General features: G+C 41.3%; 2 protein-coding genes across 3 annotated transcripts in view; both read left to right on the plus strand.

Annotated features, from left to right (window-relative positions):
• Positions 1–676: 676 nt before the first annotated feature.
• Positions 677–10,013, plus strand: LOC145442484 (uncharacterized). Of its 2 annotated transcripts, XM_080320404.1 has the most exons (7): positions 678–1,265; positions 1,338–1,456; positions 1,564–1,621; positions 1,922–2,025; positions 2,615–3,151; positions 3,213–3,356; positions 5,628–10,013. In XM_080320404.1, exons 1-7 carry the CDS (start codon positions 962–964, stop codon positions 6,204–6,206), a joined length of 1,845 nt encoding a protein of 614 aa, XP_080176530.1. In that variant the 5' UTR covers positions 678–961; the 3' UTR covers positions 6,207–10,013. The 2 variants fall into 2 exon arrangements, with proteins under 2 accessions (XP_080176529.1, XP_080176530.1); XM_080320403.1 differs by having other exon boundaries at positions 677–1,456.
• Positions 10,014–10,523: 510 nt separating this feature from the next.
• LOC145442483 (multicopper oxidase CueO-like) overlaps positions 10,524–18,941 on the plus strand; it is a 38,734-nt gene continuing 30,316 nt past the window's right edge. Inside the window, exons 1-8 of the mRNA XM_080320402.1 lie at positions 10,524–10,688; positions 11,449–11,633; positions 11,696–11,791; positions 11,866–11,997; positions 15,370–15,548; positions 16,328–16,438; positions 16,821–17,025; positions 17,099–17,215. Of these exons, the coding sequence (XP_080176528.1) occupies positions 10,583–10,688; positions 11,449–11,633; positions 11,696–11,791; positions 11,866–11,997; positions 15,370–15,548; positions 16,328–16,438; positions 16,821–17,025; positions 17,099–17,215 (1,131 nt within the window). The 5' untranslated portion in view covers positions 10,524–10,582. The remainder of the gene's footprint in view (positions 10,689–11,448; positions 11,634–11,695; positions 11,792–11,865; positions 11,998–15,369; positions 15,549–16,327; positions 16,439–16,820; positions 17,026–17,098; positions 17,216–18,941) is intronic.

Here is an 18,941-nt window from a genome sequence, read left to right on the forward strand (position 1 = left end):
AAGTGTGCCGCGAGCGTCATATAATTTTTCTAACAGTATGCCACAAGCACCACTGATCTAAAGGGCCAGTGCCTCACCAACTATGAACCTCTCCGAACGTCACTGATCCAGGCATAGTGGTGCTATAGTCATGTTACTTCTACGAGCTAGCGGTAGGCCCATGCACCTGTTTCATGATCTGAAAGGCTATAAGCGCATATGTTATAAATCATACGGGCTTAGTAGCTACGACCACTTCGACGACCCACCATACAGACTATACACGCCATTACATAAGGTTGAGGGCCAGTCGTTACGATGCCATTGACGAACAAGAACACATAGCATTTTTATGAGCAATTTGAGAAATGATATGCAGTGATGTTCGGAAATACGAAATTTACTGACAATAAGTTGTTATACATCGCACCATACCCCTCACTTGTATCGCTATGTTAATATTTTTGAATTTCATTCATCGCAATTCAGTTTTTCATAAATTCTTGAAAATGCTTGTTGAGTGACTTAATCACCCTGTTCCAAACCAATCCATTATATTTAAAAGATATTCGATTACGATTACGATTATTTGAAAATGCTGTAGCTTAGTCACCGTAATTCATTATGATAACAAATCACGATTTTACATGTATGGTCCACAGCACTTCCCACGCCATAGCGTTCCTAGACTATGGAAGATTCAAGGAGTTTTTATGACGCACACATTCAAGAGAATTTGAAGGAAAGGATTTAGAAATATCGATAAGAGTCTCTGAGCGATAGAACAATCGTATCGATTGTGTCAAGTGGCCTACCCTCCATTATGTTATTCCGTTATGACAATTAACAAAATTCTGTCAAATCTCCTTCGCTCGCAATGAGCGCGGAATTGATACAATACAGGTTAAAAACTTGAGGGTTTTCTATTTCGATCAGATTAGTAGGCTATGACATCCGAGCGAACACCTGCAATTCATATGAAATGGATACAGGTTTCTGTAATTCAGAAAGGGAATCCGTAATTGAGGCAGCGATCGACACGATATCTGAAATATCGATCAACCATCAGAATTCGGACTGGTATCGCGGTGGTGGAATAGAGCAAGATGAATTCAGAACTACTGAGACCAGCGTGACTAACGGCAAAGGAAATGAAAATGAACGACTTGTTGCAGTTGACGACGATTGTGGTAATCTTCATTCAGACACAAGCTCCCATTATCAGGACCACAAAACTGGATTCGAGGTGACTGTTCGTCGAGATTTACAGGCACCGAAAACACGACGTTCGTATCAAACGCATATTCTTACCGATAATTCCACCCCTCGCGGTTCCTACAACGTAAATATATCATCAGGCAGAGCAGCGATGGCGGGGAATTACAGCAGAAATTATTCCGTAGGAGTGAACCATGTGGATACTCCACAACCTAGCCACGTGACCATAAGTCAAAGACAAAGTCTTCATGGTCTCGAGGTTGGTATTACGGGGAATGCACAATACAGTATACACTGTTCGCTGTGCATTGCACACTGCACAATGCACATGAACAGACAACTGGAATAAACTGAGTCTTCTTTCAGATCTCAGATTCAAAGCAGCTATCGAGAGAAGATACATACGACGAGCTGCCAAGCGCGGGTATATAGGCCTACATCACTAACACAGACTATATATATGCATAATGAGTAGCCTAGCCTATATTATAGATTTAGATGGTACGCTGGTTTGGCATGACAAATCAAGGGGACTATTAGTATACTCGGTAAAATATATATTGATTGATATGTGTATTAGGGGTACACCTATATATCGCTGATGTGTATTGGCAAGATGGAAGGCGGCTGATTTGACGCGTCATTACACATCGTTTTCCTTTTTCTCAGATGATTTCATGAACCAATACCATGATGTAATTTTACAAATAATCTATACATTCAGGTAAACGGAATTCACTGCCAGCTAAGAACTTGACTCCAAAGGGGCTTTATTCGTGTAAAATCATTCGCCGTGAACGGAATGCTGGTGTAAAACTGCGAAGGCATGTATCAATCATTTGTTGATGACAATTATGGCATGGTGTGCGAAAGGGCCATGCAGACCTTATTTACATAAGGAGCAGCTATATGAGTAGTTGCATATGGTGTATTCAGACCAGCAGTCCTCGAACGCGATCCCTTACCATATTGAGATATGCCAGTAGCGTGTGGCCTATAGTTCGTTTGATGAATAAGTATAGAACTTGATAGCCAAAAACCATGCAGTACCACACGCTTTTGGACTGGTTAGTTTGTTTTGTGTGCATGTCGTGTCTTAGAAGTTTTGAACAATCATTCAGAGTTTTAGATGTCGTTCTCATCCCCATTGCCAACGAAATTGAAGTGACTTAATCCGTGATCAGGAGAGCTCCTAATTAACTTGTCGCTTCGCACGTCATCGACAGGTGTTTCGTGCATGTGATAACGTATACCAACCCGTACCGTGATATTGATAGCTGTTTGTGCGATAATATCTCAAGTCTACTTTACCAAATGCACTAGTGCCTACTCGCTTAAGACAATATTCCCAGATGCATATCGCATATCAACCGTCAATGCATACTTTGTCAATAATGATCTCCGAAAAATCAGAGAGATCCAGATGAGGCGAGAAGATGAGGGAACGCCAAAAGTCGTCAGGCTCGTTGGAGATCGTGCGGGAAAGCACCACGATATCGATGAATTGCAAGTCCACAGAGAAAGCTCTTCGCTTGTAGATCAAATGAGAAAATGGTTCAACGTCCAGAGGTCCAATGACACCAAAATTGTTCGCGGTACAACTCCGAAACTGAACACAGAACGTGACCGTGATCACACTGCTATTACATCACCTGATGATCAACTAAAACATCCAGAAAAATTGGTTACAGTGGATCTCGAAAAAGAGATTATTAGCAGAGGGAAGAGCCACACCTCTTTATCCAATGACGAGGAATACCATGACAGTCAGTCTCGCAAAGGCACTGCAACCAAGGAGAGAGCGACGGTGTTCCGGCATTCAATAGAGAAAAATTCAAATATCGGTCACGGGACAATTTCTGACACAATTACGTACCGATCGATGGACCGTGGTACTATACGGAAGCGAATTCGAGAACTGAACAAATTGAAAAGAAGCAAACGACAAATTACCGTAAGAATGCATTGTATATTGTAATGCGATCAAATATGGCAATCGATTTTTGTTCAAACAGCCTACACAGCCAACAGGCAATGAACACCAAAAATCTACGATGTATGATCCTAATATTGCCGAGGAGAAGACTTACAAAAAAGGACCTCCATCTAAAAAAGTGCCTAAAGGTGGAAGATCTATACCATTTGTACTCCGCAACTCGGTTAGTAGTAACTAAACTCGTTAGACAGTTTCGCATAGTACGAGCATTTTGTTTGCTGCTCAGCTGATGAATTTATTTCCGGTTGTAGTTATGAAACTTAACATTTATGAAATTGGAAAGCAACACTTATGATATTTGACCCCCCCTTCCTAAAATCATACCTCCTATGTGTTTAATAATTGTTTTTTTCTTCGTCATATCTGAGTGATGCTGCCCGATTTCCACAACAGGCTAACAGGATAGTCTTAATTAAGGCTGTTTTCGTCATGGGCACGATGTACAATTTAATCATGAGATTGTATGTAGGGTAGAGCGGGGTAAAACGCCCAGGCGAGGTAATACGCCCGTCATCAATATATTAGAACAAAGCGAGCGTTGAATGCGCCACAGTAGCGCAATTATCGCCTAATGGTCAGACGAAAATGTCACTTTGATTTCCACGCCCGAATGAAGATTTGTAATGTTTTATGAAAATTTATGACTTTTACACATATTCTTACCAAAAGAGAGCCTTTTACAACCAAGTGAAATGTCCTATTTAACGGATGCTAAAGAGAGTTTTCCGGTCCTATTCATGATTTCACTGCGCGTAGTGGGATTTAAGTCACAGTCAGAAGGCGAATTCACACAATAACCACCTGGTAGCTGATCGGCAAACAATGGCGACCTCGAGGCTGAAACGCTTACCCCTCTCGTGGGGTAAGACGCCCCACCCCTTAAAGTCCAGTAAATATGGATTGAGTAGCCGTTTATGGGTTCACCACGGATGCCTTCTCCGAGAACGCCAATTCTATCGAAAATGCTATTCAGCTGACGAATATAGGCTATCCCCTGACTAACAAGATACATGTCAAGAAATTCTGACTTTGTTTTTTGACTTATCATAACCAGTTGGTATTTCTGGATGAGATTTGTTTTCAAAATAACCGGTACGCCATGATGAGGCGGAGAAGCATGTATTGTATAGGTATGTATAGAGATTAGATATTTATCGGTTACTGAGTGGCATGCGCTGTTTAGTAGGGTATAACGGGGTAAAAAGCCAATCGAGGCGCTTTACCCCAACCATGCTGCAAAACGTCAAATTGATGGAAATAGATAATTGATTCTTATGATAATTGATGTTTGGACTTTCCATACGATCGTGGTAGAATGGGGACGATATCTCGCTCGAAAATTCCGAAATTCAATCCGTTTCGATTAGTTAGGTGGATATTATGACGTTTCTCGCTTAGGGTAGGCGCGTTTCCCCACTCTACCCTATCTATTACAAATTCAAGATACCGAACATTTCTACATAAGGCGGGACTAAATACGTCGATTGTGCCCGATCACAAAATTATATTACTGGTAGATCACGTGACAATAAAAAAAATCAACGTCACTCTATCATTAATCTCCTCGTTAGATTGATGCAGGGTTGTAATGACTCGAGTCATGACTCGACTCGACTCGACTCAATTTGAGTATTGACTCGACTTGAACTCGAGTCTTTGCGCATGACTTGAACCAAGTCATATGACTCGAAAGTCAGATGGCCAAGACCGACATTTCATTGTAATTTCGAAGAATAGTAAAGTAACCACACTATTAGGATCTCGTCTATCGGTGCTTTTAATAGAAAATGCGACCAGAAACTGCTAAAAGTGAGGAAAATTAGTATATTATAAATTCTAACCATTCGATATCACCAAACATGGTTATAACAGTGGGTTTAATAAGACTGTAACTGAAAACTGAGCAGTCAACACAATGACTTGGATTCGGACTCGAGTCATAATACCATGACACGGACTCGACCCTCTGATCGCTGACTTGGACTCGGACTTGACTCGGTGGTGAATTGGAAATGACTCGACTTGACTCGAGTCAAAACTATAAAAGTGAGATTGACTTGTGACTTGGTTACAATCCTGGATTGATGCAAATTTCCTGCATAACCGATAAACATTTATAAGTTTATACGGGCTCTCCTGCCGCAGTAGACGTAGTATGGACTATGGGCGTTTTTAACAATACCGGTCGTCATGCATTCATTGCGATGTGTAGTCGAAACATATGACATCACAAAACCCAAGAAAATAAGGGTGGAATAAGATTCCTCTTGTAGTACTAGCGAATCCAATTTTCCGACCTCTTCGTTTTGGCAAGGAGTAATCGCACTTCGCAACCCTTTTTTGTTCTTGATTGCCTACTATCATCACGCGAAATAATGCGTCTTTCTGGTATGTATTTGAAAAGAAGATAATCTGTGCAGGGTTAAATTTATAGGTAGGCGTTGACGACTCGGAAATGACACGTGCAGCCAGGAATCCCCGAGTCACGATATCGGTACCAAATCCCTGCGATGATTCAACCGATCCCATAGAATTTCCAGTCATGACACAGCGATGTTCGTTGGAAGAACTGACATGTGCCCACTCCAGCCGAAAGGACGCTGCTTCCGGTGCTGAATCATATCCAAGATTTCGGATGCCCTACTTTAGGGACCCGCTGTCGAATGTTATTCATGATACAGTATCCAGCACGCGAGACGTCTCCGTCGGGAGTGCCGAAATAGGCATACAGACAAGTGATTCTACAGTGCAAGAGGCTGTCAGGTCGACGGAATCGACTCAAGATCGTAGCAGAGATAAGTTATTTCGAAACCTCTGGAGCGGTTTGCGGGAGCACCGGCACTGCATCGATGGTTTAAATATTGAAAATCCGACTGCCGGCGGGCCATCCGCGGTACCTGACAGTGTGTGCGTTATATATGCAGATGGGTATGGTAACCATAAGAAACTTTCTTCAAACGCTTGGTACGAAATTCGAAAGTTGCTTTTTTCTGACATTAACTTAAAATCATAAACTTGAGGCAGTCCGATACCACTTCAATACCTACAATGACTATTAGATCACATCTGTCCATAATGTACAGCGCACTCAAGTATACTTTTGTTTTAAATTCATTCTCATTCTACAGCAGTGTTTCCTAACCTTTTTCGACTCATCGCCCCCTTATCGCGCTCGACATGCATTCATCGCGAGAGATAGTTTAATGGTGATGCGTCCAACTTCTTGATCGGTAGGTCGTGGGTTCGATCCCCGGCCGGTTCAGACCAAAGACTCGAAAACTGGTATCCGCGACTATCCTGCTAGACGCTCAGCATCCACGGATAGCATGGAGGAGAAAAAAAGCGGGACTGCTGACTAGATGTCCTTACGGTCGTATCGCACCTCCGTCGTCAAAGGCATCTCGATGGTGCAGGCGAAAACGAATACGCCCCTTCTCTCTTTCTCTCTCTCTCGCCCCCCTTACATTTTCGGTTGCGGTAAACATGCCATATAAAATATAAATTTCTACAGCTAACTCTGAACTCTGGTAAATTGACTACAAAAGGTCAAATTTCGCGGCGATCTCTGACAATCCCAGTATCTGAGGATAGCTTGTGGAAAGTTGGCCTTATTTTAGTAAACTTTCGTGGCAGTACCAGAACAACCCGTTTTTCACGTGCTTTTTTGCTTCGGTATCCGATTGCAGGTTAGTTATATATATATGACTGAACGTTGTAAAATTTTCGCCCCTCATCGCCCCCTTCGTGCGTTTTCGCGCCCAATCACCCCTTTGTTACTTTCGCCCCCACGTTGGGTAACACTGTTCTGCGGTGTTTTATTTTACTGCTCGGCAGAGCTGAGTGGACTCAATAAACCATAAACCCAGTTCGCACCCAGGGATGATTGAAATGAATTTAAAAGTTGCACCATGCAGACCCGGAAATTTTTATTAATTCAGTGTTCAATTTCACAATCTAAACACTAGCTTCAAATTGTTAATCCTAGTCCGGCCGAAATCTTTAAATCTGGCTCTTTCAAATCTAAATGCAAGATCAACTCTACTATTTAGACCCATCTGGACCAGTAGACTGTCTAAGATTTTCGATACAATTCCGCCATGACCATGAATGCCAATATGAAAGAAGTCGATATAGACCTCATTGAATTGTGGTCGTCGAAAATAGTTTCAAATTCACACGTACTTACATCTCAATTTACCATAGTGCTTTAGTCACAGACAATCAGACACGTACGAGTCGTTTTGTTGCGGGACATACTTAATTACTGATTAGTAACAACTTCCATGTTTATATAGAGCTCCGTTACACTTTTACAAGCTGTCTTTGCACGCTATTTTTATGCCTTCTGTTGTCCCCAGAAATCATTGTGAGCACGTTTATCTTCATATGTTACTTTTTCATGTAGGCTACTTGAGTAATGTCGGTTACCATCACATTTACCGTCACCAGAGACTCAGTGATTTCATGTTCTTATAATAGACTGCATGATGGCACAAAACTAATTTTATGATTTCCACAATCTGCGATTCAATGCATAGGCTATCTGGAACCTGCTTTTTCCACTTCACCTTCGCTACAATAAACCCGCACTGCAAAAATCTTAACCATATTTGTCTTCTGGGATTTTTGAGCGCTTCAGATTTTTCCACATCATTATGAACCATTGGTTCATACTCGCAGCTCTTCTACGGCTTGCACAAGTTTACATAAGCGATTTCGGTATGATTGGTCGAAAAGTAGACGATATTCGAGGACAAGATATATGGGGATGCTGAACCACAATTGCATTGTATTGCATTAATAGGCGTAGCCAGGATGCAGGTTTGTTAGAGGCGCGAAAGGGACACCGCAGATCTATTGTAGTGCAGAGAAAACATGCGACATCAATGCCCAGGTCAAATGTGGGGTTGAACTACAATCCCATAATTTGCATTTGTCATCAGCACACGGTCGCACAAAATATATTAGGCTATACCTATATCCGTGCAGTATGTGCTAACGTAAACATGAAATTTACATGTATCATACGTAATTTTGTATCGAATATCGCAAACCATACTGAGTTCATTTAGCCTACATCTTCGCGATTGATGCATACGAAGAAGAAATCATTTCAATAATATAGTGGCGTCACATTTTTTATGGTTATAGGCAGAAAAATAAGAGCTACACCTGCGTGAAGTCACATCGTATTTATCTGATTCTGAAACTCGGGTATCTTCCGTGCCGGCTGGCGCTTGTCGCGAGGGTATACACACGGAAGCTTGCAATGCGATTTTCATTAGTATTACCAGACAGTAGATATGTTATGAATTCTACATTTTGTAAATTCTGCTCATACTATCATACTATTATGTATCAAAACGTATGTGAACAACTGAACATTAACGTACGAGCGCTTCGGGCGGATGCTCCAGATCGTTATCAGTTATTTGGCTGCAAAGATTGAAGTGAGGGAATTGTATTTATTTCAATGAATTCTAAGTGAATTTCATTCGTGTAAATTATCATGCTATTAAAGGGCGGGTGTAGACCAACGCGAGGTGAGGTATCTCGGTAATGCGGCGGTTCTAATTCTTCAGACCAATTGACAAGGTTGATAATATTATGTGGCCTACCTCTCGACTTCCTCTCGACCAAATGGCAATTTGAAATTGCTTTTGGTGTTATTGAAATAAGTCAGGATTCTGCGACATTCCATGCGGTCGGTATTTTGCCTAAAACATAGTCGTCCCTATAAGGCAGTAGTTTCCAACCTTTTTCGGTGTCAGGGCCAAATTCAGAATTTCAGAGTATGGTCGGGGCCGCACGAAACGGACCCAAAATAGTCATCAAAATATGAAAATTGGCATTGTTCCGATCAATCGCTTGACGCCATCGGCCAACGTTATGGTCATCGTGTTGCTGCTCTCCAATTGTTCAGAACAATGAACCTTTGGTGGCTATTTCGGAGTAGTTTTATTGCCCTGATGAGATTTCAATTTGTATTTTTGGAATCAGTACGACACTAGCTTTCGGTAAAGACCGGACCTATCAAATTGTGCTGACGCTTCGGTCGTCAGCTATAGGACTACCATTTATGCTGCTTTCGGGGTGATTTAGTGGGTCAGGTTTTATCGCTTAGACGCGCGAAGCGCGAAAAGTTTCTGTTATTCATGATTGCCGCGAAACTATAGTTGTACTGTTAAGTGAGCCAGCGCCAAGCGTGAAAATTTTCGATAATTCATGATAAAATCGGTCAATATGATCGGGAATTGCAAATATATTGCTATCGATTTCTTGACCTCGCTGCTCACGTAATCAGATTTACCGGTAGAGCTGAGTGGGGTGTCTTGGAAACTGTAGGGCCCGATAGTATGATTCCATAACATGTTATTTCGTGCCCTCCTGTCTGCTATATCAAAAAATATAGAATCGCCCAAACGTAGGCTTCTAAACTAAGAGACGCACACGATTTCAAATTGGTATTTCTTCACTGGAATATAATTTTTTCCTGCGGGATGGTATTTGTCTCGTGAGGTGCAGATTGCCAAGACAGTATTTTGTATATATAACGAAGTTTTCGGTCAGCATAACGCCAGTCCTGTTCGGCCAAGGTTTTCTCGCTGCCGATCGTTCTGACACATTCGCATGCTACATGGCCTAAAAATTAATGTCTGGGTGCGTCGTGGCGCGGTAATGGCCGACGCCGATATGCCCAATGCCTATTTCTATAAATCTTGCGCATATTTTCTTGGGGATGCGTACCCAAAAATCAAGATATTTGGCAGCATGAAATCACGCCTAGAGCAAAAAAATTGAAAATGATACATAAATTTTCCCACAATACTCTATATTTTATGCTAATTCACGAAATAATGTTGAGCCCCGTCCGAGCTCCCCCCCCCCCAGTGGGGGTTTGGCGTGCGGCAGTCTTTACCCATATTTATAGCTACTGCTCGTTCAACTGGAAAGTTATGGCACGTTGCATTGAAACAGCAGTGACGTAACAATAGCAGTCTACTCACGACTTTTCTGCAATCCTAACTAAAAACTCCACACTCCAAGCCAAGCAAGTGGATTTTATGAATATAAATTTTATTTTTTGTCATAACTCGATTTCTTAATATTTTTGGGGGCCGCAAGAAGGATAGCTCGGGGCCGCGGTTGGGAATCACTGCTATAAGGCATTCACACAACCCTTTTACGGTATATGGTCCAATTTACGAACCGCAAGATATTCGCGTACGTCTGGGATAATATTATAATGCACTCGGAGTTGCTGATTAATCGTAGTATTCAGTCCGCAGGTAAATAATATTTTGCATAATAGTATCAGGTGTAAATGTATGTAGATAAATAGCTTTAATTAACTTTCGTATATAGGGATTATAGTCGTCGAAAAATATAATGTATAGGTCGTTATTGTGCATATTCACATGCATAATAATCTACGTCAGTACGGCGGAGGGGGCTGAGACCAGGTGCAGCGTAGAAGATCCATGTCCTCTGACAGGTATGTATTCGTTGGTAAATTAATCTTTTTCACTGCTGTGGTAAGTTAATTATAGTGATCTTGAAACGGTGTGCATGGTGCACCCAATAGGGGTGCAGCCAAATATGCACGGGGTGCAGCAGTAAGAACGGGTACACAGGGGTGAAGTGGTTTATATCCGGGGGTAAGAGGCGCGAAAGTGCGAACCTTTGTGTAATAATCATCTCCAGTCTGTCATCAGGCACGCGCGGCATTATACTGTCCGTTTTAGACAATATAAGAATAAAGCATTATAGCAAGTAGTTATAGTAGATCAATCTATGCGGATTTGGTGGGAGTGACGTTTCTGGTCATCGGCTAATGTCGACTGTAACTCTTTCGCGAATCCGCGATTAAAAAGGATCAATGAGTTCGTCACAACAATTATAACTGTGAACCGCACCGAAAATGGGTTGAATTGAACTGACTTCGACTATACCTCCACTCACGCACACAATGGCTCATCCGTTGGAGTTATCGCACGGTCGTTATCAGCTAATGGGATTTCGGCAGTACCATCATGCCTTTGCGCAGCTTAGACTGAGATAAGAAGAAAATTTGGCAAATTTTCAACACAGAATTGCCCCGCCACGCTATCAAGTTTGTGGTAAATGCATTCCACTCCACATGTCGAACATCTGGAAGGGAGTGGAAAGTAAACAAAGAAATATTTTAAGAGTACAGAATATCATCGAATATATCGACATATTGTGACGCGTCAACGGTTCAAATGATTTTAAAGGAGGTTCTGCGCTACCGAGATGTCCCGAATTGATCTCGCAAGATGGCTTTTTGGAAGTTAAGTTAACGGTGGAAATCGGAAACTTTCAATTCGATTGGTTACGAGTGGATCGCAGATCATACGGTGGGTCTACATGCCCTCCTACGTGGCGAGTGAAACCAGGAGATCGACTAAACGTGACCGTGGTAAGTGTACCGAAAGCACGATGAACTAGCCAAGTACAAATCACGCCACACTTTCAACATAGGTAAACAACCTAGAAAGCGGAACACATGTTCCTGGGACGGATCCAGTTCTAAATGTCACGAATCTCCACGTCCACGGGCTGCATATTAGCCCACTGGTAATTATATCGGAGTTGAAATTGATGCGATCGCTTAAGCGCAACATCACCGTTATTTTCTGCGACAAATGTAGCCACCGCAAGATTACGTGTTTCTGGAAATCAAACCTGGCGAATCGTACCAATACTCCTACGAAATTCGAAAAGACCATGCTGCGGGCGCGTATTGGTACCACGCCCATCATCATAGTTCAACAAGCATACAGGTCAGGCATAACGTCTCATGAGCCAGTGGTTCACAATCTTTTTGAATTTACGGCATGCTATCAAATAGATAGGTGAATTCGCGGCACTCCAGCGCTTGATCTAGTTTGTGAGCTTTTAGCATTTTATAGAACGATACAAAGCAGCGCCGAATAAGTTGCAAGTATCGAACGTCTATAAACATACTGGTCCTAATTCAACAGTTGTACAAATTTTAACGTAGATTGGTAGATTGAAGCAATGATATTGTGTTAATTTCTTTTCGGAAGAAAAGCTACCCTCTTCTAAAACCTTCCTACGTCATTACTTCATAATGTATAGCAACGTTCCGCATCGAGTAATTACTAGGACTAAGCCAAAGGAGGGCTTGTTACTGCAAGCCGGCGAGCCGAACTGAAAATATATTGAAACTGTTATTATTTGAAAGCACTGGTAGCATTAGTTGGCCTAGTCATCCAAAGGGTACAAGGCAATGTTCCCTCTAAGCTGCGCACGTGCGCAAATGCGCAGTGCTGACAAGGTCTCTGCACACAGAATATCCAAGTTGCGCACAAAAAATCCGAAGTGATGACCTTTTTTTTAGTCGTTACGCACTATTGTCGAAGGGTCTGCGCAGTGAGTTGGTGAGTGTGCGCAGACACTTCATAAATTGGAGGGAACATTGGTGCAAGGTATCCAGTTTTTGTTGCGCCGTATTCCGGTGCCTCGAGATTAATTTCACTGGGTTTTAAATATATGAAATACGTACCTAACGGGTTCGAGCTTAACAAAGTAATTAAGCCTATGGACTCGATTTCTCGTTATAGAATCATTGAAGACGGTAATATTTAGGAATAATATGTATCTATTTGTAACCATCCTTATTCCGTTTATAATTTGAGAACTTTTGTGGTTGGACAAATTGCACGCGACGAGTGAATATATAAATGTATATGCAGGCCCTAACCGTATGGAATATCACATTCATTGGCGAATATTAACTGATGACCGCGAAAGAGTTGAACAATATACTTTTCGAAGTGCGATCCAATTCGATTTCAGAAACTTGTTTCTTAGGCCACAAATTCGTCATAGGGTGCAAGATAGAATTTAGTATGATGTGTTGATGTCATAACATCATGAACTGATGATATATTCGATATAGAAAAAGTTCAAATTCCCTTTGCCCCTGGCGCAGTATATATAGAGAGATTATAGTGATAAGCATATCTTATATTTTACGATTATTGTTGGTAATATCACCCGACTCGAACAAGATCTGCTTAGCCTACATGTGTCTCTTAAGACACGTCTCTATATTTTTTATCGTCGACCATCTGCCATAGGTCTGTACTCTATCTATACAATCATTTAGTTTCACATAAAGTATATTTGTACAAAGTGGCAGTTCAATCGATGACTTCATCACGTCATTTCGAGTCCTTTCTCTCTTTACATTGCATTGCAGTTCCTGTAGTGTCCTCGATTGATCGAAAAGGAAAGGAAAGTATACTGGATACTGCTTACTGAACTACATTCGTAAAGTGGGCTGTTGTTAGGGTTGCATTTAAAACAAAAATCAATTTAAAACAAACATGTTTAAATCAAGACCATTGTTTAAAACATGTCTTTTATGTTTTTTTAAAGCCAAGACGTCACGAATATTGTGATGCCATAGTGGGTTGGCATTAACAATTGAAAATATAGGGTAAATATAGCTCCTTTGACGAAATATCTGTACTGTTGCTGTTGAACAGACTATTTTGAGGGTTCCAACCATCCCATATCGACATATGTCAGCTATCGCGTGGTAATTATCCGTAGGCTCATAAAACATGTTTTTGGAAAATATTTACACAGTTATGGCATAACTTTACAACTTAAAAACTACCATTATTTTTAAAAAAGGGCCTTTGTTTGAAACACTGTTTAAAACATGTTCCAAACAAAGTGTTTTAAAATACTGTTTGTTTTTTATGCAACCCTAGCTGTTGTTGTTTATTTAACGAAAGGATTTGGTGCCTGTCGCCTGATGGCTTTTTGCGCCACAGTCAATGAAATGCACACTCACGAAAGGACGTTTTATGGTTTAACGATCACATTCCACAATAAATAATAAACAGTCAGGTCCGAAATGGGGGTCACACGATAGTGCAAATTCAACAACATACGTAGTTATGCGAGAGTCACTGATCAAATTGGTAATACAAAATTTCACTTTTAATGAGACATATTCCTCGATTTTTTTGCAAAAAGTTCAATCGGAAATTATTACACAAAAACAAAATAAAGAGGCGTAACACTTTTCTATCCAAATGTAAAACAAGATATAGGCTACCGGAAATCTCCCGGCAGATGATTATGCAAGATTATCACGCTGACTACAATCCGCGCGTGGCAGGATTCATTTGGCTTTCCCACCGTTACCACTGCAACATTCCACCTGCGAATAAGAGGACGACCGTATTCTCGGACCATGCTGCTCGATAATGTGTTGGGGATATTGAAAAACACACCATGGGCAGTATACGCAATACAGATATCATTTGATGAGTGCCCCATTTCTATACACCTTAAATGACGTGGGCGGGGATAATATGCGATATATTAGAGTTTAAATAATAATGATAATTTCATTACAGCTAATAGCAGTTCGTGAGGTTCGCGAGGACATGAATATATGGTCTTGCTTATGAATTTATACAGCCCACTAAACCTGGTGTTTTATGCATAATCGATGGCCTCATATCAGATTATAACGGCAGCCCAGCATAGGATGTATAACCGCAGATTTGTGTGTTTCGAAAATTTGTACTTTGGTATTTATCCCTTGGCATCTTTACGCGCGAATCAAATGTCACTAGTTTCGTTCGACGATGTGACTTGCACGGAAACATTCTCTCTCCAATTTGGTAACACACACGCACCGGGAGCGTTCTTCACTCGCAACGAAAGAAGTTATGGAGCCACCGGGCTTAATATCTTAGTAAGTTTATTTGAGTTGTTCAACGTCAGAAAAAGCGAAGAACATGCACATGTGCACCGACATTTGTCATCTGAACTGCAAGTTCGTAATATCCCGAAGTCTGAAAAGCACTGTATTGCAAAATTAAGTAAAAACTTATCCACAGCTTCAGGGTAGCGGCAATAATGACAAAAAGCACAGTCTACAATTCCAATTATAAACAAACGAGGACTTAAGCGTCAGTAACCAGATTGCAAACGAAAAATAATGCTATCTGGGAGCTAAATCCCCCGAATCACGACCATCAAGGTAAGCGGATTTACATCGAAGTCCGCTTTGAGATATATGTTACTCCTGATCCCACTATGTACTGCAGTAGCGACGTATTATATGACGAACAGTTAGTATATCTCAGATGAACATTTTTTAGACAATCGGCGGTATGGCGGGGATGCTTATTATCGAAGATGATCCGGAGACAATGGAACCAGAGCTAAGAGCAGTCTCGTGTCCAGAAAACTGCGAGCACGATGTCTTTCTCATGATCGCTCCAATGCTTAAGATGCCATTCGTATTTTTTGCACAAAACAGTTTCAAGGACAGTTTAAGGTTGGACAAATGTTTCGGGAATAGTTTGATACGTAATTTCCTAATAACTAATGGTCGGCTCCGGTGACATGCGGCCAGGGGAGGCAAGTGAGGCAGTGTCACACCTGTCGCCAGGATAAACAAAGAAAATTCTGAAAACCGTCAATGATTATAATCATAACATCAATATAATTATGGCTGTTTGCTATCGACGATCATGAATGACATCCAAAATCCAGGAATTTGCATATTTATTGTTCCAAAGCTTCGCGGAGATAGAGAGGTGAGGCACAGATGAGGCAGTTCATCATAACCAGCTGATAATTTATATTAACTGGAATTGATTGAATGCTATTGTCGCACTGATTCCGAATATGATAAATAAAGTCAAAGAACCAGAACCAGACTTGGACAACTAGATAATTACACAGGCTGTAATAGTAACAGGTAGCCTATACATATACGTAATTGACAAGTCCCACCAAACATATCCCGATTGATCAATAAGTCGCTGGTGACAAATCTAGAGCGCGATGCGGACTTTGGATTCAAACAGCGACAACTTGTTTACACTCGATGACTACGATGTGAAATAAAAATTTATTCAGGTAACTCGTCACCTTTACGAAACCACATCGAAGAATAATGCTGCATGGACTTCTCGATGCCCAGAACATAAAATGTGAAAATTTGATGATCAAGGGTGAAAGGGAGCATAATTGTATCGCATAATACGATCATCGTCATGGTGGAGTTCGGTGGTTCGTTTCGATTATGCCTTCACTGCCTTGTAATTTTAGATTTGATCCTTCTCTGGAGCAATGGCTGGCACAAAATGTGGACGAATTCACGGTGAATGGGATATTGCATCCGGTGTTGTCTATTACGAAAAACCAGCTGACTCGTTTCAGGTAAATTTAAATGAAATAGTTGTCACCAATTCATTTTGTAAGCCTTGTGCGGGATCGCGACATCCGAATGGACGCCATAATCGCCAGCACCCTATCTCGCACATCGGCTGAATAATCGTAAAAATACTCCTTTTTTATTCCAACAATTCGGTCTGATGAGGCATTCTTGGATCTGTAACTTTACAAAGATATACACAGGATGCAGACTTGAAGGCAATTTCTTCGATTGCTTCGCCAGTATGAGTCGTTAAATGGTGCTCGAAATACCTATGTGAAAATCAAGTCTATCGTCGACATCTTCCGTTTGCAATCCATTGTGTGTCCAATTGTAATTTACTCTCTAGAAATGGAGTTTTAAATTTCAACTTCCCTTGGGGTGCAGGATGTTGCATGTGGGATTGGTGTCTCCAATCGAAGTGTCCGTTGTAGATAATGAAGAAAACGTTGCCCCTTGTGAGATTAGGGAGATAGCACGGGATGGCGTGTATTTCGACGAGCCAACCATACCGAGAACGGGTCAATCTGTACTTTTCCCTGGTAATAGACTGGAATGGCTCATTAAATGCACCGACACTGGTACATATCAGGTGCGAATTAGTCAATCATCTTTCTAGTATATACTTCTGTCGAGACATTTCATCCCTGTTGCAATGTGCGCAGATTAGATCGATCACGAAAGAACAACATAAACTATCGTTCGCGGGAGTTCCGCGGACGTCCAACCTGCTGGTGACATTGCAAGTTAACATCGGAGATACGGGTTCTCTGAAGAAAATGGTAGGTAACTAACTAACCGGAGTTACTTGAACTCTTGTTTGCGGATTCAATATGTTGTTGGTTTAATTGGGCGTGGTTCGACTGGCCACATTTCTATGTCGGATTTTGCCAAATGATATAACTTAGGACGTCACGAGGTTCACTTTCGCGTTCACGCAGAACCTTTAAAAAATGTTCGCGTACACACGACCCTGAACCTTTCAGAGGTTCACACCATCCCTAGTATATGCATATGCAAGCCATTATATGTGTTCTCATAAAGCAGGGGTTGGGAACCTTTTTTGTCCGAAGAGCCATATTTAAGCATGCGAAACTTGAGTTACGAGAACGTAGGTTCGGGTAGGGGAGGCAAATGAGGCAGTACATCACCTGTCGTCAGGATGAGTGAACGGAAATTGTGAAACCCTCAATTGATATTGGTATTTTCTATCGATGTTGATGAATGACAAGATTTTGAACATTTTTCTCAGAAAATCACACAATTTGCAAATTTATTGTTCGAAAATAAAGCGTGAAACGAGGGGTAATGCACAGACGGGCTCAGCCTCATCATTGATAACGCCATGCAACGTAAATATCTTACAATTTATTGTAACTGATATTAATCAAATGCAGGGATATCTAAGAATTCCATTGAAAATCTAATGCTCGACTTCTCAATTCTCAAAGTATTCGGCGGTAATATATAACATTGCGCTACACGCCTACACCCTATACTTTATCGCCGGTACTACATACCTACTTAACAAATCAAGAATGTGGATAGCTATGACGTTGTTTGTAATTCGAGTTTGTAATTGTGGATGTCACGTCTACGGCAATTTACTTCGTGCCGTATATCAGGAATACAATGTGTATTTGAAAACTGCGTTGTCATGTGGGAATCGCTATGTCTGCTATTCTCTTTGATCTATCACCGTATCGTGCAATCCAAGATTTCGAGTCGGGTACATCGAATTCGCGAGCGATATTGATCGCCGTCGCGACAGTAACTTAAATTTGAGGATTTTGAAAAGAGGGGGGACCGAGCCCCTAAACCTGAAGACGGCATTGTCTTTACCTCTCAAAACATGTTTATAATGTCACGAGAATAATTATCATGGCCGTGATGAATATTTCCTAACAAGTTGCTGCAATAGGCTATTGATCAATTCAGTTCAAAATTAGCTATTTGGCAACGAGCCATATCTTATACCCAAAAGAGCCATATATGGCTGGCGAGCCATAGGTTCCCGACCACTGTCACATAGGTAGAGGTACTAGCCATTCGGAGACGATTTTCGTTTTGGTATCTATTCCCCCTTCATTGTGATCTAGAAGCATTGGCAACGTAGAATCTCTCAATCGGTATAGGCCTACAATGTCCTACATGTGGATAGTAGATCGTATGGCTGTGATCAATGTTCCCTCTAAGCTGCGTGCGTGCGCAATCGCACAGTTCTGACACGGTCTCTGCGCACAGAAAACCTAAGCTGCGCACAAAAAAGCTGAAGTGATGACCTTTTTTTAGTCGTTACGCACTGTCGTTCAAGGGACCGCGCAGTGCGTTGTTGAGTGCACGCAGACTCGTGAAAATATAAGAAAGGACATTGGCCGTGATCAATAACGTCTGAAATATCTCTGTCCAATAGAATAGCTCTTTAATATTTCTATGCGAGTGACAAATTACAAATAACAACTTCCGCTCAATATACATTTCAACAAAAATAGTTCATCTTGAAAAGCA

This window comes from Botryllus schlosseri, chromosome 7, assembly GCF_051294905.1.
Source record: "Botryllus schlosseri isolate E-star chromosome 7, Bs_hap1, whole genome shotgun sequence".
Classification (NCBI taxonomy): domain Eukaryota; kingdom Metazoa; phylum Chordata; class Ascidiacea; order Stolidobranchia; family Styelidae; genus Botryllus; species Botryllus schlosseri.